This window comes from Bos javanicus, chromosome 10 (assembly GCF_032452875.1).
Source record: "Bos javanicus breed banteng chromosome 10, ARS-OSU_banteng_1.0, whole genome shotgun sequence".
NCBI lineage: Eukaryota > Metazoa > Chordata > Mammalia > Artiodactyla > Bovidae > Bos > Bos javanicus.
In genome coordinates this window covers 43,281,931-43,306,934 of record NC_083877.1, presented here as the reverse complement: position 1 = coordinate 43,306,934, position 25,004 = coordinate 43,281,931, and the positions used below count along the sequence as shown (strand labels likewise).

The 25,004-nt window shown below is 42.8% G+C and overlaps 2 protein-coding genes across 6 annotated transcripts in view; one reads left to right on the top strand and one right to left on the bottom strand.

Annotated features, from left to right (window-relative positions):
- PYGL (glycogen phosphorylase L) overlaps nucleotides 1–15,636 on the top strand; it is a 57,183-nt gene extending 41,547 nt beyond the window's left edge. Inside the window, exons 20-21 of one of the 3 annotated variants that reach the window (XM_061430960.1) lie at nucleotides 1,409–1,581; nucleotides 14,074–15,636. In XM_061430960.1, the coding sequence (XP_061286944.1) occupies nucleotides 1,409–1,581; nucleotides 14,074–14,077 (177 nt within the window). In that variant the 3' untranslated portion in view covers nucleotides 14,078–15,636. Of the gene's footprint in view, nucleotides 1–1,408; nucleotides 1,586–5,468; nucleotides 6,316–14,073 lie in introns of those variants that run through there. The other 2 variants (XM_061430961.1, XM_061430959.1) reach the window with 2 other exon arrangements.
- ABHD12B (abhydrolase domain containing 12B) lies at nucleotides 1,579–24,782 on the bottom strand. Of its 3 annotated transcripts, XM_061430969.1 has the most exons (13): nucleotides 23,993–24,624; nucleotides 18,897–19,024; nucleotides 17,709–17,811; nucleotides 15,893–16,012; nucleotides 13,934–13,964; nucleotides 10,544–10,589; nucleotides 10,264–10,393; nucleotides 9,803–9,840; nucleotides 8,195–8,274; nucleotides 4,254–4,336; nucleotides 3,109–3,187; nucleotides 2,380–2,498; nucleotides 1,579–2,280 (listed from the first exon to the last, which is right to left on the bottom strand). In XM_061430969.1, the coding sequence occupies exons 1-13, from the start codon at nucleotides 24,052–24,054 to the stop codon at nucleotides 2,253–2,255; spliced, it is 1,047 nt and encodes a 348-aa protein (XP_061286953.1). In that variant the 5' UTR covers nucleotides 24,055–24,624; the 3' UTR covers nucleotides 1,579–2,252. The 3 variants fall into 3 exon arrangements, with proteins under 3 accessions (XP_061286953.1, XP_061286955.1, XP_061286954.1); XM_061430970.1 differs by lacking the exon at nucleotides 1,579–2,280 and having other exon boundaries at nucleotides 2,406–2,573; nucleotides 23,993–24,782; XM_061430971.1 differs by lacking the exons at nucleotides 17,709–17,811; nucleotides 18,897–19,024 and having other exon boundaries at nucleotides 23,993–24,627.
- Between the last annotated feature and the right edge of the window lie 222 nt (nucleotides 24,783–25,004).

The following is a 25,004-nucleotide window of genomic DNA, read 5'->3' as shown; positions in this document are numbered from 1 at the left end:
ACGGCCTCTGGGAACGCAGACAGAGAAGGAGAATGGCCACCTCCAGCTTATTCCTCTTGCCCTCAACCCATGCTCATGTGTAGAAAGAATGTTGAGGGAAAGAAGTAGAAATGAAACAGAGCAGGAAAGGAAACTATACGTGAGCACAAGCACAAATGTGAATGTGGGTTTTACACAGTAGTCCCTTCTGTTAAAATGATGGCCCTGATCCAAGGGATGCCCACCTAGAGGCCCAGCATTCCACTCCACCTTTCTTCTTCATTAGTGCAAATTGCAGCGTTTACTCTTAACAATAATTGCATTGTTGAGGTATAGAAAACATGGCCTTTGTGGTTGGGAAGTCTAGTCATTATCCCCTTAAATAAAGAACATGAAAAAAGGAAGCATTTATTCTCTTCTTATTTTAGTAAGTTTCCAAAGTGTGAATAATTTCAGACTCACAGTTTTAGTTTTTGTTTTAAATGCTTTTAATGCATTGCTGTCTTTTTCAAATAATATTCTAGTCATTGCCATTGAACTCCTTCTTAGAGTCCTTTACAAAATCACGAGGCTATAAAATAAATAGCTTATATTTTTTTACATAAAATTATGAGAGATGTATTTTATTTAGATATATAGTCATATATTTTTTATTTAAGATAAAACCTTAATTGGTCCTGTTTTAAAACCCCAGTGGAGTATCTGGGATTCAGTGTAAACCTATTAGAGAATCTACCTTCAGAAAAAAATGAGGAGAGAGAAGTCAGTGAATAAAGTCTCCTATGGGATTGTTTGTCTGTGTGACAGCTAACATTCCAAAGTAGTGTTTCTTGAGCTCTGACCATGAGCCACAGGGTAAATTTCTTATATGGCATCTAGCAGACAATGGAAGTTAGTCCCTTCCTTTCCCATGTAGTTTAAAGGAAGCTGAGATATCTTCATTCAAAATGAAGATGGGAAATATAGCTTACATGCCAGAACATTGTAACTATGGCAGAAATTACCAATTAAGGCTTCTCTGAGAGTGAAAAATACTTTCTTTTTCATTTTAGAGAAATATGATCTTAAATACCCTAGAGGGCATGGCAACCCACTCCAATATTCTTGCCCGGAGAGCCCCATGGATAAAGGAGCCTGGCAGGCTATGGTCCATAGGGTTGCAAAGAGTTGGACACGACTGAAGCAACTTAGCACAGCACAACACTCTTAAATAGGAGAATAGCACAGGCTGCCTATCCAGCTCCCAACTGAGAAACAAATGTACTTGTGATTCATTACAGTTTACTCCTGTCATTTCCCCTGAATTATACTTGGATGTACTTGGCCTGGCATCTGTCACACAGCTTGGTGTGATGTGCTGGCCTGGCGTCTGTCACACAGCTTGGTGTGCACTCAGGCCCTGGGCCTTAGATGCATGTGTCATTTACAGAATCCAAAGGCCTGGAACATCATGGTCCTCAAAAATATAGCCGCCTCGGGGAAATTCTCCAGTGACCGAACGATTAAGGAGTATGCCCGGGACATCTGGAACATGGAGCCTTCTGACATAAAGATTTCCTTGTCCAGTGACCCCAGCGGTGGGGCAAACAAAGCCAATGGAAAGTAAGTCGTAAAATGTCCTGAGGAAAAAATAGCTTTTTACTGGACTTGAACATTTTTATAACATTCTTTAATTTTGTTTCATTTTGTTAAATAATAATCTAGTAAAGTATCTCTGGTAATTGAGAGGGAAAGTGCATGACTCTACTAGGGCTAATAAAGTGTCACTTTCCAAAGGCTATATGAGTGTCATATCTCTCTATTTTGAAGCAGATTGGGAAGCAGACTAGGACTTTTCCCAGTGCTATTCGGAAGGCTAGAAAACAGCTTGGAGCTTTTTAATGCCTTTTAAATTAAGTAAACTGAAATACAAATTAACTATTGGAGCATCTTTCTTATACTGCTGTCTAGGTCCAAATCAAAGACCACCTTATCCACAAATATCCTCAGAATGTGGGTAACTGTACATTTTTAGATGGAATCAAATTTTTACCAAATTCTCACTCTCCACGGTGATGTTTCTGTTGTTCCCCAAAATAGACTATGATAAGATAAACGAGAACATTCCATAATGCCCAACATCCATGCTTTCTTTCCCTTACTAAAATGGCAGGTGACTTGTAAAAATGTCAGTAAGTTCAGCTCACTCAAGCAGCCCAATACAGTTTTACATAAAAAGTTCACATCACAGCTGGTGTCCAGACCAAGTCTTCGCTCTCTGCTGTTCTCAGACTTCACGCCCACTGCTGGCTCAGGAAATCTCTGCAGGAAAAAGACCTTGATGATCTTACATGCCTTCCCCACCACATGGTCTAAGTAAGCCAGAGCAGCCCTCACTGCATTTAGCAAAACAACTCTTACCTCACAGTATGTAACAGTGCAGGGCTTTTACAAAGCGAGTTGTGTCGGAAGCCAGGAGGAAAGATCACCATCTTCACCCTCTCTTTGTTCCTGTAGGCATTGTGGGCAATTTCATAGAGCTGCAAGGGGCAGAAAGACAAGGACTCAAAGGCTGATCCTTGAAGCTGTTGTTTTGTTTTTCTAGTCTAATCTTCCTGAAAGGGTACAGAAACAACTGTCTTAGGGAGTGAGTTCCATTCAATTGGCGATGTGGCACCCTCCATATCTCTGAGTGGCTGCCTCTACAACCAAGGAAGGAAAGCTGCACAGCACAGAGAACAGTGACAAGACCTCATCGTACCCCTCCCAGTGCCTCCCTGCAGGGGGAAAAGGGATTGCAGGGGACCCCCACTATTTGTTTAAAAGAAAAGGAACAGCATCCCTATTTTTAGAGCCACTGCCGGAAAGACTGCCTGGAAGTTCCCAGAGCCTTCTGGGATCTTCTCTATATTTGTTGATCCAGACCCCAGATGAGGAAGCAGGATCCCCCACAAACACTCCTTTGAGCTGAACAGCATGATACTTATTGTATCACGCTGATACTTATTGTATACACCAGGCAGCACAGCAACTCAGGGTGCACAGAATCCCTTATAATGTCAGAGACCTTTCTTTCGGCACTAATCAAAGTTTGGCTGGCTGAGAAAATGGTGACATTAGTGTTTCCATCAGCCACTGAGCTTAGTATACCTTTTTTCCAAATTCCAAAGGTACCGTTTTGTCATCCTCACCATGTATGATGAGAAGGGGAGAAGACAGGAATTTGACACTAGGAACAAATGGAAGAAAAGTATTCAGTTCAAGAAATACATTGAGATTTCTCCTCTTCTAAGTTCAGGCTTTAGTAAAACATGAGGTTCACCCAAAATAAAAGACACACTTTCTGTCCCTCCCAGGAATAACAACTTTATATATAATAAGCTTCATATAATGACATTTTTCTTCCAGCCAAGATTCTATTTACTCATATAATTTAATTAGTTGTTTAATTTATTCTTATGTGATTTTTGAAAATAACAAAAAATGAATTTGTACAGAATTAAAAGAACTTCACTTTTTTCTTATTCTACCTTATTTCACAACATGTTGAATGTTTTAATTAAAATTTAAAAAATTAACAAAACCAAAAAATAATAAGAACTACCACAAGGCCAAAGAGAACTCTTTGTAGCAATTTATTTACATTTCCCCATAAACGTACAGGATGGACATGAGATGTTAACAGGTTCGACTAGCTTCCTGATCAACTTCCTATGTGGTAATTCAAAAAGGCCATGACATGAAAAATGGCAAAAGCCCTTCCTTGGCCCCTCCCAAATTCTGATACCAGCCAACCCTGCCACAGTGACTCACTGCTACTCCTCAGGATGTCAGATTCTTCAAGTGTGTTGAAATGGGAAAACATACTGATAACGACTACCTGTTTGCAAGCACTCTAGATTCTCCTTCTCCAACTGGGAGACGCTAGCTTGCCACATTCTAGTCGCTGGACTTGCTGTTGGGTAGTCGGCTGGGTGGTGTATGGATTTTGGTTACATGGGGAATAAGGCCTAGAAGTCAGATTCCTCCAAGGAATGCTACGTTAAACCCTACAGGACCTTTGAAAGGTCCTAAAACACCATAAACTACAAATCCCTTCATAACTTCAGAGAAAAGTACTGAATTGGTCAAGTTATTAAATTAGACGTAAACATAATACCAAATACTAAAAATTTGTAGACACTTTACCCTAAATCCTACTGCCCATCTAAGAATTCTCCTCTACCTATTCAGTAAGTCACATGATAATTACCCCCCAGAATCTAATAAAGGACATCTTTACATGATTAACTTACTTTTCATCACTGGGGAAGACTAGTTTGTCTTTCCTCAGGGCATCCATAATTGACCTTAAAAATCCTGGAAGTTTCCGGTAAATCTATTTTTCAAAAAGGAAAAAAATTAAAATATGGCCTAAAGCTATGTCATTTGTTAGAGGTTCTCACTATGAACTGTAGTAGTACAGAGTGTAGTGACTTTCTAAATATACTAAACGTTTTTGGAAAATGTAACTTTTATGATTTTAAAAACAATTCATGTTACTTTCACTTTCACACTTTGGAAAATACAAGAAGGAAGAAAAAAGAAATCACACATGATAAAGCAGACGGTGCATGGGGCTTCCCAGGTAGCTCAGTGGTAAAGAATCTGCCTGCCAAAGCAGGAGACTCAGGTTCGATCCTTGGGTTGGGAAGATCCCCTGGAGAAGGAAATGGGCAACCCCACTCCAGTATTCTTGCCTGGAGAATCCCATGGACAGAGGAGCTTGGTGGGCTATAGTCCATGGCGTCACAAAGATTCAGACACAACTGAGAAACTAATACTTTCACATTTTCACACTTGGTAGGGAAATGGGTACAAAATATGCAGGTTGAGGCCAGTAAAGACAAACGTCTGCTTCACAGTTTGGACGTGGGTCTGCTGCTTGCGGGAGCCTGCGTGGTTCCCCAGGGTTTGTCTGGCCTGTGTTTCTGGCATGGTCATGAAGCACAGGACCCACATTCAGGTGCGGTCTGGAGATCCTAACAACACCGCTTCTCTTTCCCTCCCTTCCTTTGCCCTTATCAGTGCTAAGGGCAAGATTTCTTGTCTTCTCTTTCCTTTGTCTTTGGTTCTTCTATCCCTGGAATCAGGACCCCTCTGATGAGAGCTCGGTAAGAGAAGTCCTTCGGCAGTTCACCTCAGGTTCCAGAGGAGGGAGAAGAAAGTGGGCCTCCGTCTATCCACTCCCCTCCAGCCAGGGGTGCCCCTCGGGACTTACAGGTCTAACTCCCCTCCAGGGGCTCCTAGTTGGTCTCCCTGCCTCCTCTCGGTTCTGGAATTGCACCAGATAAATATCCTTTAAATCTGCTGTTACAGATTGTGGGGAGTGGAACTCTTATCTATTTAGAAAAACAAACAGCTCCTATCTTGGCTGCAAGGCCATCCACATCTGGCCACAGTCTTTCATCCCCAAAGTTGTCTGCCAGGAGTTAGAAAAGGTAGGACTGAATCCTGTCTCCTCTTTACAGGGCGAGTGGCAACGGGGCAAGCCGCTGAGCCTCCAGCTCCCTCAGCTCTCCATGGAGGCAGTGGTGCCAGACTCAGGTGCTGTGAGGATTGAAAAGGAGGATGAGTGCAAAAGCTCTTACACAGAGGTCCTCTGTGCCTCTCGAGTATCTTATAAGACAGAATCGCCCCACTCTGGCCATGTGCCTTGGCTCACCTTCTCCCCTCCTGTCTGTGTTTCCTAACTGCTCTCCCTCTCCCTCACCTCACTAAGAAATGAGCTTACATCCTATCTCTTTGTAAGTCTTCACTGATCACACCTTTGCAAAAGACTCTTCTCTTTGCTGAATTCTCCTGTCCCTGAAATTATTGTTCTGGGCCCTCCCCCAACACAAGCTTAGTCTACTGTGTACCTGAGTGGGAAAAAGGAACAGGTGTTTGTTAAGTGCCCATATTTTGCATGATTATTTTACTTAATTCAAAAATACAAATACACAAAATCCCTATGCAGTATCAACCTCATTATAAAAATAGGAAAAATACAACAAAGGGAAGTAGTTTACCAAAGTCATAATTGGTTAGTGGCAGAGACAAAATCTGAACCCAAACCCAAACCTGTCTAGCTTTATGAAGCCCAGAGTCTTTTTCCACTATGCCATGCTGCCTTCCTATTCCAACTAATTGATTCCAAAGTGATACATGGAAATCCATGTCATTACTTTATATCCCTATCTCCCCAATTGCAGAAAACTTCTTAAGGGTTAGGACCTATGCCTTTTACTGTATCCATGTCTCATACCACCTAAACTTTCTTATTCAACAGTGCCTTATCAACATCATTTCACTGCTAATAAAAATAACTAATGGCCACTGAGTGTCAGCACTCTTATACATGCTTTTCATATGTGAATTTATTTATCACAATAATCTTGAATAGATTTAATGAAGCATTAAAAACAATTAGCCCAAGGTTACATAGCTATTAAGTGACACCCTGGGGAAAAAAAACCAGAAAGTCTGACACCAGAGCGATGGTTCTTAAAGAAAATATATTAAAACCTTTCTGTGGAGGTTTTAGAGATCTACCAAGGCAGTGAGGTCTTGAGTGGTCCAGACCCCAGAAAGAAGGGATGCCCAGAGAGGTGAGCCTCACACTCAACACCACTTTGCTCCTTGAGACAACTGCCAAGTCAGAAGAAAGCCAGAAAGTAGAGGCAAAAGAACACAGACAAGATGACACAAATAGAAAACACAGTAAGAGAGCAGAATATAATTACCATAAGCTTCAGACTAAGGATTACATCTGAAGTGAGGCTCACTGCATTGAGAAGTAACATTACAGGAGACTTCCAGAGTGCCAGTGCTGCTAATTTCTTGATTTGAATGGTGGTTACATGGAGGTTCGGTTTATAACTATTAAATCATAGATGTCTGTCTCATGTTCAATTTCAGAATTAACAAAATTTCAAAAAAAAAGTAAATGGTAAACTTGTTTCTAAACTGTAACATGTCTACAAGCTAGTGAATTTATTAGTAATTATTCAGAGTAATAGTAACAGATGTTCAATTATCTATCTTTAAATTAATATTTAATTGTCTGGAGCCAATTAAAATGGTTTATTTATTGAATCTTAAATTACTCAGCATTCAATATTTTGGATTGTAGAGGGGATTCCTGTAATGAGTTGAGCTTAGAGTGTACAGGCATTTTAAGATTATGTGGTTCTGTGAACTAGCTGTCCCAGGATGTAATAAGCTGAAATAGTTAAGCAAATTCCAGAAACTTCTATGATGATTTACTGTATGAAAAATTCCAAGGGTAGACAGTTGGATTTAAGTACCCTTAAGATGCCTTCCAACAGTAATCAACAATTTGCAAATTTGGGCTACATGTCCCCTCTAAGAATCACACCTCTTTCTCCCTCTCTCATTTACTAACATTTATATAGAGGTATAACTGTAAGCAATTGAGCATGAGACATGGAATGAAATTATGAAATTAGCTAATAGTAACAGATACAACAGATTAAAAACCACATCTTGTCAGTCAATCTTTTGTAATTTATCTTCTTGGAAAGATTGTCTTCTCCACCTGGGATGCCATGTAAACCCATTTGGCAGCTTCTTGAATTCTTTAGAGACTTTCGTATCATAAAATAATGAAAGATATGTGGTTGACATTCATAGGGCTAAAAATGACGTATGAAAGGTTTATTTTCACTTTGAAAAGGGACAATAAATAAGTGAACCTAAGTCAAGTCTATCTATGAAAAAATTATAAAAGAGAAGAGGTGTAATTTAGTTAATTGGGGGAGGGAGGGCGGTGAAAAAAAGCTTTGGCTCTTAATAAGCCACTGAAGGGCTTCCCGGGTGGTGGTAAAGAATCTGCCTGCCCATGCAGGAGACATAAGAGATGCGGGTTCAATTCCAAGGTTGGGAAAATCCCCTGGAGTAGGGCATGGAGAAACCCATGGACAGAGGAGCCTGGTGGCCTATAGTCCATAGTGTCTCAAAGAGTTGGACACAACTGAAGTGCCTTAGCACAGCACATACACAAGCCACTCAATCTATTAGAAGGAAATAAAAGAACTACAAATAAAAAAGCCATTGTGCCCTCCTTTAATAGTAACTGGCTACTAACCTATCACAAGTTAGAATAACTTAGAAATACATAAGATTAATTAAGAAAGGGAAAATGGTTAATAAACAGCCTGCACGTTGACATCTTGTAAAGATGTATGAGACTCACCTTTAACAAGGGATAATTGATACTTGCAACCCATATGTTGGTAAATGGAGCTTCCAGGATAATTGCATCAGCTGGGAATCCTTGAAAAATCATAAGAAAGAACTCCCCCATCATATTTAAATACTGTCTTTCCTAAATAATGGATCCTTATCTTGTACATGAACTACCTGCATCAAAATCATTTGTGAATCATAATAAATTGTTACATTTGTGAATGCAAAGTAATGAGCCCACACCAGACTTCAGTGAGAAGTCAGGATCTTGAGGGTGGGAAATGTGAGAATGTGCATTTTTAACCAGCACCACTAGAGCTTCCATTTCTGTGCGCATGTAAAGAAAATCACTACCTTTTAAAACAAGCAGATTTTCATGATTTGGATAATTTAAGAAAGCAAAGAATTATAGGAAGGGAGAGTGTTCTGCAGACGCTGACTAGGTTGTTTTGGCCAACACTCTGAGAACAAAAGATCAAATACTGAAGTTACCATATATGGACTTTAAAATAACTTATTGAAAATAACAAATGGTAAAATAGTTAAATATTTATTTTACTGCCACTCTAGAACTCTATGCCCAGTAAAAATACCCTTTAAAAGTGAAGATGAAATAAAAACATTTCAGACCAAAATTGAAAGAATTCCTCACCAACAGACAGGTAGAAGAAAAATCCCAGATGGAAGCATAGACATGTTAGAAATAATAGAGAGCAAAAAAAAAGGAAGGTAAATCTAAATATTGACTTTATAACATAAGAATAATGATGTTTTATGGAGTATTGATATAGAGAAAATTAAAATACATGGTAGCAAAAGTTCATAAGTTGGGCACTTAATGGATTTAAAATGTTCTAAGATAATTACATTATCCAGGAAGTGAAGTATTCATTTATGTGGGAATTTAGTTCTGGTAATTCAGCATTGTCAACACTAAAGGAGTCATAAGAGCTTAAAGGAGCAATGAAATGATGTTTGCTTTATTTACATAAGTAATTAAGATTGTGTATAGCAGGTGACACGCTTTAAAATGTTTACATAACTCACCCTGACCTGTACTGCCAGTAAAGTTTAAGATATAATGCAAGTGATTACAAGCTTTCAATGCATATCAGAATCAAATCACCTGGTCCTATTCATAGAGTATCTAGTTCATGAAGACAGCCGGGATCCAAGATACCTGTGTTTATAACAAACACCCCCAGCAGATTCTGATAAAGGCAGTTCTCAGAACACTTTGAGAAACAATGACATAAATATTACATAAGGAGGGCTGCAGAAAGCAAGTCTTGCCAACTATTGCATAAAGTATAATTTGCCCCTCCTATAGCAGATTACTCCATAACAATACTTATTTATCACTTCACAGGATGGCTCTTTTAAGGTAATTTTTAACTCTTTCCTTAGTATTTACTTTTAATTTCATGCCTTTGAAAATCAGCTACTGTTTTGTATTAAACACAAAAAAAGAAAATTCATTACAGTATCCAGAACTGCCTAAAGTTGGGGTGCTTGTAGGTATCTCTGTGTTCAGATTGTACACAATAGTCTCTTCACTGTTTTTATTTTCCCATCTCAAGCCAAGAAATTATACCATGTAAGCATTTTATCATACCCTTCTCTTCTAGAACTTTTGCAGCATTTGTTGCAACTCTGTAAAGAAATGAAAATTAGTACACATGTGAAGCAGTGACTTAACAGTCAAGTAAGCAGAATAAAATGCAACCTCCAATATGAGCATCTGATGAAAGCTCCTGACTCTCAAATGCGCATAAACACAAAATCTTGCACAGGATTTCAAGGGATTCCACTGGCCCTAAACAAGAATCCTTTCATTTAAAACTCTCAAGGAGAGCTCTGGAATGGGCTTCAGTGTCCCAGATAGCCATAGACAGCCAGTACACGGTCCCTTGAATTACAAACAAGCACGCTGAGGTGTAAGGACACTCGCCACTTGTGGAACCTGAGAGAAACCGTCTCCCAGCTCAGGGGTCCTCCTGCTGCTCACGGCTGCCTATGACATGACACTAACGCCCCAAGGATCCCCCTAAAGACCCATCTTCAGACCCCACTTACCCTGTCCCCAGAGAGTGGCCCCAGAGACACACAGGGGTGGTACCACTTCTCGCCTTGGTCCACTCGTAGACACAAACTGCATCAGCAGTCAGTCCATCCTCCGTGGGTGTACCCGTTGAGTCCCCGAACCCTGCCCGCGAGGAAAGGCAGACATACTATCACTACCTCCAAAATGAGGGCCATCAAAAGCCCCCTGCTTACTGAAAACTTTTTGTACCAAAAAACAGTTTTTTTAAAAAACAGGTTTTTTAAAACAGTGTACACTGTTCTTAACACATACCTCTGTAGTCAACAGACAAGACATGAAAGCCACCATTACTCAGCACCTGGATGACAAAGGAGCTGTTATCACTTTAATTAGGAGATGCAAACAAAAAGCTGGTCTCACCTCCTCAACACTTCCATAATCCTGGCGGTAATGGTTAATAGGTAGAGAAAAGATCCATTTCTGAAATCTGGTGTTTGACATGAAACTTAAGATCAGACTTAACAGGAAAGAACAGCAGAGCAGGATCACACAGCCTGGGTCACACCCTAGCTCTGTCACTTACCAGCCTTGGTCAAGCCACTTAACATCTATGGAATCTATTCTGAGAAATGAAAAACAATACTTTCAGGATGGTTGGAAGATTGCGTGAGATGATGTATTAAAGTACCTTGGGGACTTCCGCAGTGGCCCAGTGGTTAAGAATCTGCCTGCCAATGCAGGGGACACTAGTTCAATTCCTGGTCCGGGAAGATTTCACATGCCACAGAGCAACTAAGCCTGTGCACCACAACCACTGAAACCCATGCGACTAGGAGCTCGCGCTCTGCAACAAAAGAAGCCACGAATATGAGAAGCTGGTGTGCTGCAATGAAGAGTAGCACCCCTGCTTGTTGCAACTAGAGAAAGCCCACACACACAGCCAGGAAGACTCAACAAAGCCAAAAATATACATTAATACATTTAAAGTACCTTGAAAGTGTTAAGTCACTCAGTCATCTCCAACTCTTTGCAACCCCATGGACTATAGCCTGCCAAGTTCCTCTGTCCATGGAATTCTCCAGACAAGAATACTGGAGTGGGTTGCCATTTTCTTCTCAAAGGGATCTTCTGACCCAAGGATTGAACCCAGGTCTCCTGCATTACAGGCAGGTTCTTTACTGTCTGAGCCACATAGTGAATATCTTTTGTAGGAACTTCCTGAAGGTAAGAATGCTACATAGAGCTGTAGTAGAAGCAGTCAATAATGGGAAGATATTCATATTAAGTATGAACAGAGAAAGAGTTAATATTGATCAAAAGTAAATCACTTGATTACATGTAACCACTTTCAAGTCCTGAATAGAAAAATGAGAAAAGAATATAAAAACATAATTTTAAATGAAAAAAATACAAATGACAGATGATGAGAAGGGAGATAAAGGGGGACAAAACTTTACTATGCAGGCACTTTTAAAATTTTATTTAGTTCTCACAAAGTCTTACAAGACAGGTATTATCTGCATTTTACAGATAAACTGAGCCTTGGAGAACTTAAGTAACTTGTTCACACACATCCAAATGGCCAGAACTCGAACCACAGCAACAGAACCAAGATCACACTTGGGCCTGCCTGGGTTCAAACACTGTGCTTCCCCTACCAGGCATAGATGTGGGAGAAGAAAGAGAAAAGTGAAAGTGTTAGTCTCATCCGACTCTTTGCGATGCCATGAACTGTAGCCCGCCAGGCTCCTCTGTCTATGGAATTCTCCAGGCAAGAATACTAGAGTGGGTTACCATTTTCTTCTCCAGGGGATCTTCCCGAGCCAGGGATCGACCTCAGGTCTCCTACACTGCAGGCAGATTCTGTACTGTATGAGCCACCAAGGGAGCCTTCAGATGTGAGACACTGAACTTTAAATACAACTGAACTAATAATGAAGAAGTAAATGAAACTTTTTAACATTTAAACTACATTCTTTCCAAACAAGTTATCCAAGACACAGGGCAGTTCAGCATCCAGGGAAACTGGAACACCCATGTGTTGCTTGTGGTTCCATAAGCTTCACTTGACAATCAACTTAAACAACAGATCCTACTCCCAAGAATTTATCTCCAGGAAAAAAATTCCAAAAGAAGCATAAACTACCTGCTTAAAGTTTTCTGTAGCAATACTATTCTAAAAGAATTTAGAAAAAAAAATTGTATCAAAGAGGAGTAGAATATTTAAGTAAATAAATATTGTCTATAAATAATGGAGAATGAGCACCCTTTAAGTTGGTAACTACGACGACTGTGGAAAAACATCGAAGAATATTCTTAAAATAGTAAAAGCATGACATAAAATTATATATAGAAACAATCAGTAACATAAAAACTTTATAGAGATTAAAAACTAGGTGGGAACGATGTGCTGTATGATTGAAGTGATAAATGAATGATTGAATGAGAAAGGGGGAGAGAGAAGAAGACAATTTAATAAGAACTTAATTATTAAAAGAAATTGCCTATCCAAAGGAGACAATGAAGAGCTAAGGAAGTTCGGTCAGGCTGGAAAATGATGACTATGGTGTGTGGAATCCAGAATCTGCCCAGAGGAAGAAGTCTTATCATAGCATCCCTACACATCCCACCCACCAGCAGGAGGATCTGGCTACTCTTCACATCCACACCTATGACATAGGAGACATACAATTGAGCTTTGCCAAGAGTAGAAGGGGAAAAATATATATATTCTCACGGTCATCAGCATCACACCCTCCCACTTGGAAAGGACAAAGAGTGGGGTTCAGAGTAGAAAGCAAAACTAAAAATTAATAGGCATCATCACCCCAGGCAAAATGGTAATCCAGCCCACCCACCACAGGGGATGATGGAGAGGGGAATGGACAGGAGAGGGTGCCCCTGTCTGAAGAGGGGAAGGGGGATGAAGGTGGTGCTGCAGTGTTGAGCCTGACAGGATTCTGGACCCCATTCATGCTGTTAAATCAGGAAAGGACTCTGGGGTGGGAGCTGGCTTGTGGGAGGAGAGATCAGGTCCTGGGATCAGTAACAAGACAAGCAGCCAAATCACCTGAGGAAGGGATTCCTAACCACCTCACAGGAGCGTGGGAAGGCTAAACAGCTCACCAGCCAGCTCTGAGTCAGACATGATGAGGGGAAGAGCCTGCCATCGTCCTTGTGCTGGGAAGTGCCGGGGCCACTCCAACAAACCAGAGCTTGTAGCAGGCTGGTGAGGACCCCAAGTTGTGGCCGGCCACCCTCCCTCTGCTGAACTTTTTGTGGGGCTGAAGAAGGGCCTGAATGATGTAAGAGCAGACATTCTGTCTTTACCCCATACCACAGAAAGGTTGCTCCTGGTGGAAGGGGTGGCTTTAGCACTTAATATATTTTCTCAACCCAACCCTCAGAAAAAGCAAAGAAATGTGTCTTCAACTCCGTCTGGTGATGAAAGGAACAAATCTGTGAAAGTGTTTGAGACTCAGAGATATTCACATCTGTTTCAATCCCCCAAGGTCAATTTAGGAAAAGAAGTGCATTCAAGGGACTTTAGGTCCCAGACACCACCACCCACCCCTTTGCCCCCACACCAGGGAGCTCTCAGGAAATAACCAGGCTGTGGGCTAAGGAAGATCTTAGGGCTGTAGCCCAGAAGAGAATAAATGAAGATGTAAAATTGGTACCTTGAGGCCCCTTCAGACATACCTTTACTAGCTCCAGTCTATGAGAAGCTGCCCTGTAGAGAAGGTTTAAAAGAAAAAACAGGAATTAGGAATTATGATGACACATTCAACAAAAATCACTGTCATGCTGCTGGCATCTGATCTCACTGCTTTCTTTTTCAGATAAGACAAATAACCAGGGGAGAGGGCACTACTTCTTGGTGTTGGAGCCCCCGTGCCTGCATCAGGGTGAACTCCCCACGGCTCCCCACTCCCTGCCTTCCCCACAGTGAGCACCGCCTGCCCAGACCACTAGCGCTTCACAACATAAGCATCTGATGAACTGCTGACGATCCATCTTCTTGCACTGCTGCACAGCAAATCCTATTTCTCAGAATACTTCTAGAAGCCAAAGGAACATAAGTCCCAGAAAGTGGCTTTTCAGGAAAAGGGATGACACAGTCAAGTTCACTAAAGTAAGAACTCGCTACATCCTGTCTGCTCTGCCATGAAGGACATGATGAAGTGAGGAGAGAAACTCACAACCCTGGAGGTTCAAGAAACACTTTCTTCCAAATAACCATAGTCTGCTCTCTATGAACCACACAAAAGGGAGAGAAAGATGACTCAGAAGACAGAGGAGTCTTTAAAAACCATTTGAATTTTTAGAGCCACATTTCTTAAAACATTAGTGAGTCATGAAACCCTTGGAAGCTGTGATTAAAGCTATGGACCTACTCCCCTGAAAAATGTATCCACTCTTCAAATTTCATGTACAATTCGAGGTTGGGAGTTCACGGACCCTCTGGGGCTTCTGTGGATCCTAAGTCTAGAACCAGTGTTTTCATCTAGGTTCCCTGTGACCTGTCATTTGGCCTCCTGCCAGCTCAGTACTGCTGGAAGCAAGCTGAGACTTCAGGAAAGAGGAAGGTAGCTAGCCCCAAGCCAGAAAATCCAGGAAAACTGGGGGCAAGAGCCGATTCACTCAGAGGGCAGACGTGATTGTGTGATCCACAGGACACATTAAAGAAAAGTGCATTGTAACACTGTACCCAAGTTTGCACAATTGGAATAATGTTAAACAATGTTGAAAAACATTGATTTCACAAGAAATCTCTGTAAAGGTGACTCTAAGGCATAAACCTCAAGAAAGCACCTTGAGCAAAGGCAAGGCTTGAGAAAGCCATTGTCTGACACAAAAGACAGTGAGTAAAAGAGACAGAGGCGAGGGAGCTGAGGGGCAGAGTCTGAGCTTGTCACTGAGTTTGAAGTGTCCCCCGCCCAGAGACTGGGCCAGGTCTGTGGGTCTCTGAGGCATGTCACCCCTCCCCCACACTGAGAGCGGCAGTCAGAGCCAATATTCATCACCCACTGTAATGACACAGGCCCACAGAGGGGCTGGCAGTGCATCAAAGAAGAGTCAGGCTTCCAGGAGGCACTCTGTTACAAAGCAAGCCCGGGATGACAGGAGTGGGCTGAGGCATCAGCACTCCAGGCTAGAATTAGTCAGGTGGCCCCAGAGCGGGATCAGAATTCTAGGGGATCTCTCCTGGAGATCATACACTTGATTTTTAGAATTCATTGCTACATGAAGGAATCTCCATGTGGTTCTGTGAGAAGACCATTGATGTGGAAACTCTTCCTTATTCTCCATACCTCATGCATATTTCCTATCAAGTCATCCATGGCTTCAGTTCATCATTTCCAACACTCTTACAGAATAAAGCAACACTGCCTTCTTTGAAATCAGTGTCCACATTTTGAAGTTTGTCTCCCTTCCAGTTAAGGATCCACATTATTCTACATGTGGAATATATAGTGTTATAATTTTTTTTAAGAGAAGCCTATTGCCAGAACACCCTCGAATTCCAACAAATGGAAACAAATGTGTGGAAGGATGCTTACAGAGTTAAAAACAGCTCTGCCTTTCATTCCCCCACAGGAATGAAATGCTCTTTTGCTCTGTCTGAGGGGAAAAAAAAATCCAAGCAAAGGCACTGACCTGTGTTGAGCACTGCCATGAAGATAAACAGCAATTGGGTTGCCATCACAGAGGGCTGCTTCATACCAGCTCCGGCCCTTCCCCTTAGCATCCTCCGCCCGGCAGCTGGGAACCGTGTGCCTGAAAAGTAAGGCAAGGTTTTAGCCAACATGGACCCAGAGAAGAATTCTCTATCCTCGCCAACAGTCTAAAACCTCATGTCAATCAGATACATCTTTATGTATATAAAACATATTATATACAAAACCACCTGGGAAAGCCCATAGTAATTATCAGAATATATAATAAGTTATAGTTTTATATGTAAATATTTAATCTATTTATATACAAAAATGTATCTGAGTCATATATGCATGGGCTTCCCAGGCGGCCCTACTGGTAAACAGCCCACCTGCCACTGCAGGAGACATAGGAGATGCAGGTTTGGTCCCTGGGTCAGGAAGATCCCCTGCAGGGGGGGCATGGTAACCCACTCCAGTATTCTTGTCTGGAGAATCCCATGGACAGAGGAGCCTGGCGGGCTACAGTCCATAGGGTCACCAAGAGTCAAACACGACTGAAGCAACTTAGCACGCACACAGGCATATATGCACATGGTACCAATTAAAATATAATATCACGAACATCTTATAATGAAAATTATTACTGCCCTAGCCCACCTCCCTCATGCCCAGGGATAACCCCTTTTAACCATTTACAGTTTAGTTCTTCTGATTCCTACACCAATTATGCTTCCAAAACTGCAGTTCTTAGGTGTGGCTTACTGAAATGCAATCTTTTGGGTGGAAACCAGTAAAAGATAATAGATATTTGCCACCTGCTATTGGTTTGGCTGAAGAAACAAGCTGGAAAAAAGTTAAAGGGAAACCACTTTGGGTAGGAGAAAAGAACTTAAACATGAAATTAAGTTATTCACAAGAAACTGAGTGACCTTGTGATTTTAAACACCTGAGTGAGCTCTAGTTCCCCGCCCCACCCACCGCCTTGTCAAATTAATGAATGAACTCTGATAACACAAATACTACCATATGACACATCGCCAAGGGACTTGGAGAACTGACCACATGATGACGAATCTTCAATCCTCCAATCACTTAGAGGCAAAAGTTCTGACATCAAACCCCCAAAGCCTCCGTACCAAAAAGATAGGCATCGTTGCCAGCTAGATAAGTGGTCATGATGACAGTTGACTCACTCAGCCAAGGGCAGATGGGGCAAGAGCAAAGAATAAAAATATTTTCAAATTCCAGCACTATCAGTGGAACTGCATCCTACGGATTAGAAAAAAGTTATGTGAACCCATATTGGTTCCTAAATATTTCATGATCACATGTTCAAACTCAGGGAGGTGAAATATAGAAGGCAATGGAAAACTGGCAGCCAAGAACAAGCAGGTAGACCCAAACAGAAGAAAGTGTTGAGATTAGCACAGCAAGACAGACAGTAGGACGCTCATGACCTTGTGGGACAAATATTTATGGAGTGCCTTTGCCAAGCACCATGCTGGGCAATGAAAACCCACTAACAAAGTCCCCACCTATGAAGTTATTGTCTCATAAAAAAGACACGCATTAATCAGATAATCACACAAGGAATAAGGCAAGGAAGAGAACGACCCTAGGCACCTGAAAAGTAAGATTCTCGAAAAGCAAATTCAAGCAGGTCAAATGTCAATACAAAGGGAAGGTGTGTGGAACAGCTTCCTCCAAGGAACACTGACCTCTCCACAGGCAAGTAGCACAGCATCGCTCACCTGTGTCCTGTAACATGAAAGCCCCGCCCACTAAGCACCCCAGTGTCCAATCAGCACACTCACCAGATTCCCAGAATTACCCCAGGCTCAACTTTGATGTAGAAGTTCACGGTGTGAGGAATCTTCAACTCTGGTTTCTTTAAATCCACAAGAAATGGTGCTTTGACTAGAAAGTAGAATTCATTACCAACTTCCAGAATCAAAAGTCCATGTCTTTCAATCACCATCCAAAAAAGTAATTAGCCTCATGTTTGACATGTTTCTAAGTTACAAGCACTACACTCAATTCCAAGCAAAGTATTTTATTTTATAAACTAGGACTAGCCCGCAGAAGAATTGACCCCCACAAATACTCTAAAGCTAGACTTAAAAATAGCACCAGTGTGGTAGCCCCTAATAGAGTTTATTCCATTTTATCCCTGTTTCAAGTGAAAAGCAAAGGAGACCATTCACCTAAAAAATAAGAGGGTATAGAAGAAGGTAATGAGTTTTGGGGCAGAGAGGTTTGTTTTATTTGGTTGGATGTTTTTTCTTTGGCTGCGCCAGGTCTTGGATGTGGCTCTCAGAATCTTCAGTCTTCCTTGCAGAATATGGGATCTATAGTTGCAGCATTTGAACTCTTAGTTGTGGCCTGTGGGATCTGGTTCCCTGATAAGGCATCGAACCCAGGCCCCCTGCATTGGGAACATGGAGTCTTAGCCACTAGTCGACCAGGGAAGTCCCAGTAATGAGTGTTCTGCTACTGAAGTCATGCATTGCTTTTGCACTAAGTAAAGCATAGTCACTAACCATAAACCATGAAATGTCCAAGATCAATGTAACAGAGACACACAGGGGACAGCACTACCTGTGACCAGAAGAACCATGTGCCACACTAACACAGCCTTCAGTAGAAACACAGGAAAATAGATTTATCACATCAACCTGTCTCTCTCTAGGGATACAAGCAAAAAGAGGAAGTGAAAAGGCACAGAATACAGAAAGCACTAAGGTATCCAGATTAACAGCTAATTTTAAGACTGAGCTCCAGAATTGAAATCTCACCCACAAGGCCATGGTTTTCTATCTATCCCAACAGTTCACCAGGATTCATCTTAGACCCCAAAGGCAATATAATTAGGTTTCAGACAATTTAAGTCTAGCCACAAAGATGCTGACATATCTTTCTCACTATGTCATAACTGTAAGGGCAGTGAGTTCTTTAATTGGGAAAAAAATATAAAGGCAGATTCACAAAAGGTACATACTTACAAAAGTTTACAAAAATCAGCATGTGCATCAGAGGAGGGCAAATGTGTTCTTTTAATGATTTACTTGTAAAGCTGTCACACAGAGAGGCAATTTTCCTTCCGAGTGTGGAACAGGAGTGTGGGAAAGATCTGTAAGATATTGTGAAACAAATAAGGTATTCAAAATCAGTCTAAATTTTGTCTTGGTTTGTTTTTCCTTCTAACGTCCAAATCAAATTCCACAGACTGACACTGGGAATTACAGGCAAGCTGGCATTTAAGCAAAATCCTTTACAGAACTGTATGTAATTAGGGCAGATCCAGACCAGGCCCTATGGGAGAGCCAGGAGAGGAAAGGACAATCAAGCCCCCAATCAGCTGCTCAGAAAGCCCCGGTATGATGGGATAGGAGAGGTGGGGACACGGATGCACCCAAGTCAGACTTGCTTTCTCAGTGTACCCCACAGAAAGCCAAGGCTGGACCCCAAAGTCATCAGACTGTTTAACAGCTGCTGCAGTTTTTAATCACAATTCAGTGCTGTATGTGCTAGCTATCTATTATTAGTATTAGCCTAAAGCAGTGAATGAATAATCGTCAGATTCCCCCCTCCTTATGGCTGAGTCTCAGGAAAAAATGAGCCAATGCAAGAAAAAAAACCCACTTTTGAGGTGAGTGGGATTGTGAGGAGCAGGGTGGGGTGCAGGGCAGGACCTAGGCAGGTGATGGGACATGGGGTGGGTGGTGCAGGGGGAGCCACACACATCTTGTTTATTCTACTGTCCCAGTGGCATGAACCATCCAAACTGGGAGCCACCAGCAGATAACTTAGGATTTTTCCATGAAGGCTCACTCAGGCCACCTCTGTCTCTGGTCACAACTCCCATGAGAGCTGAGCGTCTCCCGAACCTTTTAGAAATGAGGGATACAGGAAGTCAGTGTCATCACCTCCCACTCCCAGTTTCTGTTCACATCGTTCCTTAAATGAATCCCTTTTCCTATTGTGAAAGGTCAATGGGAAGACCATCGATGTAATCAAATTATGAGGTTGTGGGGGCTGGAAACCATGTGTGGTGCACTGTTTCCATGTCCTGATTTCTCTGCTGACTAGAGGCATCTTAGAAGACGTTACATGTACAGGTTAATACCTGTACTTTGCAAATGAAGAGAATGAAAAGTTAAGTACCCTTCCCAAGGTCACACAGCCAATGAATGGCAGAACCACGTGAATCCAGAGTTCCATGATGATCTCCAGTGAGCTGTCACAGTCCTGGTGAGTTCTCCTTGTCATCCTTGAAGCAAAAATGAGCCCCAAGAATGAGGCTGGGCTCTAGCCAAGTCCAGTTCTTACAAAAAGCTGTATCAGGATCCTTTTCTCTTCTGCATCCTTCCCTCTCTCAGGGTCCCTCCTTCCTCCCACTCTCTTCTTCCATCCTGTTCCCATATTCTCAGAAGATTCCAAAAGCATCAAAGAAAGACCTCTAAAAAACTCTCCCTCTAGTGTAATCACTTAAAAATCAGGGCACTTATACATATTTGGAAAAGGCATGGAGGCAGAAGATAATGAATCTCTAATGAATTTCCAGCAATTCTGCGGGGAGCAGAAAAGATAAGCAGGCTAAGGGTGATGGACAGCTCTTCAAATACATCAGCCGTGGGCAACTGCATACCCATAAAATCAGCAAAAAAGAAATGAAAATGATTGTTTCATACTTTAAAATAGCCTCTGTGAAGGTGGCTGGAAGGAGAGGACACTGTTGTTCCAATTTTAGAGATAAGAAACTAAAACCCAAAGAAGCCACTTTGAGCCACAGATCAAGCCCAGACAGACAGGCAGAACTGAATTCTTAGGCTTCCTTCCAGTTGGCTGGATCCGGTTTTCTTTCTCCTGACTCTCTGAACTCCCGCTACCCTGCGTGTTAGTCTCCCACTAAGTTGCCTTTTGAAGGTAGCAGGGTGCTTGAAAAGCAGAGGCAATAGAGGGAAATATGCTTCTGTTTTTAAAGAATAATTCATACAGGACCCTTCTCTCAAATAGCTCAAGGCACTTCTGTGAGAAGCACTGTGGGAAGAGAACACAGTGACCAGATCCCTCTGAGCATCAATAATGCACAGCATCTCCTTTTAACTAGGGGGCTGTCAGTTTGACTTCCCCTAGATCAATAGGGGATCAAAAGTCACCAGCGGCTAATAGACCTTATTTGAGCAGAGGATGCGATTTCAGTCCAATCCTCGCTCACGGCCAGCACATCAAACAGCCACCTTGATGCTTTGGTGTTCTTTTGCCTACCCTTTGATCAGCTGTGGCTGTAACTGCACAGCATCCCACAGGGGCCACAGAACCTAACTGGATGATTCTGACTGGTGCTGGAACCTGAGCTGCTACAGGGCCAATCATTCTTGCTTAATGCTCAGAAGTACCAGCTTTGGGAAGCCCAACTCTGACCACAGTTGGCAAGACAACAATTCCAAATGTTAAGACATGCTGCACAGGCATCCTGTGCCCATTCATCCCACCAACACATACTGATCACCAAACACCAAGTTACCTCTTTTCTCCTCCCTCCTTTCCTCCCAACCAGACCCCCTCTTTCCTTCACGTCCACTCAAGTGTCCCTTGTTTTTCAAATCTTCTCTAGACAGATCTTCCCATGGTGACTTAGCCTCTCTTTTCACCCCTCCCACTAATTATAGTCAGGCCCAGAGGTTGACCCTTAATTCTTTGCTGATTTTTTTCTCACTATTAGCCCTGTATCCCCAGTGATAAGAACCATGTCCCAGCTAATGCTGCTTTTACTTTCCACTCTGCCTAGCACAGGGCTGTTGCTGTTTGTTGTTTAGCCATTCAGTCATGTCTGACTCTTTTGCGACCACATGGACTGTAGTCCACCAGGCTCCTCTGTCCATGGGATTTTCCAGGCAAGAATACTGGAGTGGGTTGCCATTTCCTTCTTCAGGGGATCTTCCCAACCCAAGGATCGAAACTGTGCCTCCTGCATTCCAGGCAGATTCTTTACCACTGAACCATCAGGCCAGCCCTGGGCTGAGTGTCATAAATATCCATAAAATGACAGGTTGAGAACAGAAAAGAGTATATTTCTAGAAGGAGTCAAGGCTTATTGGTAGCTTTGGGGGACAGGGAAGGGCTTCCTTCTCTTCTGAGTAGGAATGTGAGTTACCCAAGAGCAGGGGTTTTGCCTGTTTTATTTATGGCGGTGTGCCCAGACCCTAGGCAAGTATCTGGTAGGGAGTAGATGACCAATATACTGGGGAGGATGGAAAAGTTTATCAGCCTTCTCATAGGGATTTTCTAAGTACCAGCAGCAAGAGATTTACTCTGCTGGGCCCATCCATGTTAAGAAGTGACTACATCTGATGAGACTTTTGTAAGATAAATAAATCCATCCCCAAGGCATTAAAAAATAATCACTGTAAATATCATGTTTAAATGTTCTCCTTGAATCTCATGACACATCACAATAGATCCATGGCTACAGGCCATCCCAGACACACAAGGAGCCCTCCAGGAATGTTTGCTGATCTAACCAGGCTCCATGAAACAAAAAGGACTTAAGATGCTGGATTTCAGTCTGTGCCTCAGCCTGATCTAAATTAGATCAGTAATTTTCTGCTCAGATAAAGAAATGCTCAAGTATTTTATTCTTTCAGAAAACACCTCAAGACTTATTTTTAGTAATTAGTATTTAGAAGTAATAGGGACTTCCCAAGTGGCACAGTGATAAAGAATGCAGGAGAAACAAGAGAGGAGAGTTTGATCTCTGGGTTGGGAAGATCCCCTAGAGGAGGAAATGGCAACTGCTCCGATATTCTTGCCTGGAAAATCACATGGACAGAGGAGCCTGGCACACTAAAGCCCACAGGGTCCAAAGAGTCAGACATGAATGAGCAACTGAGTGTGCACACGTGTAGAAGTAACAGGATCCCCAACTCCCCATCTCCACTCCTCTATCAACAAAGTGGGCTGTTCTCTAAAAACACAACGCAGCTTTGATTCTCTGTCAAATAAGTGTTAAATAACCAGTCACGCATTCTATAAAGAACTCAAAAGTAAAAGGTGGTAAATGCCAGCTTTCCCAAAACAGCTGCTTCAGGCATGTAAGGCCCACGATTGTGAAGTTTGAAAAGTGTAGCCAGTCAGGATATTGGACCTGGTGTTCGGATCCAATACAAAAGGGGGCTCTAGCCTGCGCTGCGGAGCCAGGGAGAGCTGCACTCTGCCCCCTGCCCTCAGCCACAGCAGGAAGAGAAGACAGGGAATCAGGGTTGTCTTAGCCACTCAGATGTTCCAAATTGAGGTCTCCTATGCCTGGATGTGATTCTTGGATATTTTGTAGTCAACAAAAGTTAGGCAAAACAAAGCAAAGGAATACAAAGAAGAAAAGTAAACGAAACAGCCAATACCTTCCCACACCAACAAAACAAAATAAGATACCCAGTCTCTTGGGTCTGGGTTCTCCAACCAATACCTGGATTCAGCGCAAGAAGACTGACAGTGTATTGCTTGCTGGTCGATTCAGGTAGTCTAAGACTACTGCTCAAGCCAAGGATTCATGGAAGGAAGAAAACTTAAAACCTGCTGACCTAGACATTTCAGATTTAAAGGATGTAAGAACTTGGCATGGGCAATGCCAAGTTATGGTTTCCATGTACTGTGCATCTCTAGCATCGTGGAGAGGTCTTCCTTAACTCCATGGCAGAGTTCACACTCAGGGAGGTGGTTTTCTGACCCTTCCCATCTCTACAGATAGGCCCTTGATCCAACAGAATGCCATCCAAGACAACAACCCAGATTATTATTGTCACTAATATTATCCCGCTGTTAGTAAAATGTCAAGGCAATTAATAGATTTATAGAAACCTGAACCAGCTCTCTGGAATCTCTATTTCAGAAGCACCAAAGGGATACACGTTCCTGAAAAATCTTAGGCTTGAGTCTCACTGGCCCTGGTAGGGGCTGAGGAAACAGCCGTCCAAGAGCCCTGGGGGCCTCCGAAGCACCGAGAGTCAGTGCCGGGCCTCCAGCCCCCCGGTTCGCGCTGGGTGGTACCTTCCCTGCCCATCCCGGGCAGCGGGGCATACAGGGCGCCACGCGCACTCACCGCAGGTTCCGCACGACCATGTGCCACCATGCGGCCACGGAGTGCCGCTCGTCCGGCTCCATCCCGCGTCGCGTCCTGATCCGCCACCACAGGAGCTCTCGCAGATAACCGGGAGCCGGGAGCCGTGCCCCGGCTTCCCTCCTCCCCCGCGAGGGCGGCGACTACCCGGGGCCCTGCGGCGGGTGCTGCGGGGCGTCCTACTCAGCGCGGAGCCGGGCGCGGCCGAGCCGGGCTGTCTTCGCGCACCCTCGGCCACACGCAGTGATTTGTGATAGGAACAAGTGCCTTACTCTTCCAGCAGGCCATGCGCGAATTCATTTCTATTTTATCCTATACGTCTCTGTGTGTGCGCGCCCTGCGTGGAGTAAAATACATTTCTTACTCTGATAGTAATAAAAGTCTGAGAGTCACAGCTTTAGGAGACCCTCCCGGAGAATATACGCTTTCCTCCACTTTAACCCCCCTTTTTTCTTTCTCCCTGTTGTTCCCCTTTTCCGGAATCTTCCCTTCCCAACCCCCATCTCCTCCCTCTCTCTCTCTCCTTCTCTCTCTCTCTCTCTCTCTCTCTCTCTCTCACACACACACACACACACACACCTGTCATCCTTACTATAGTAGGAATTCCTTTGGCTCCCTTCCATTGACTACTACTTTATCTGTCTGCAGTGTTATGAACTACACAATTCCTCCATGTGTCCAAATTCACCACCTTCTGGGTGTTTTGTTTACCTAGCTGCAGGTAGCAGAAACCGCCCCGACTCACCCCTCTTGCATCAGAAGTTGAGGCTTTGAAAGATTTGGTGGGGATGTGCTTATGCTTACATAGTGCACTGTCTCTTGGGAGCAGAAACTGTCCTCCCCTAAAGCTGTTCCAAGGAAGCTCCTGGCAAAGTGTGAGGATAAGGGGTAAAAAGGGAATGAGTTTCCATTTGAAAGCAATTTGATGTCAGCACCAAGACTACATCTGGGAGGCAAGGTGCAGCCTCCTCAGGGAAAATGTGGTCTCTAGTGT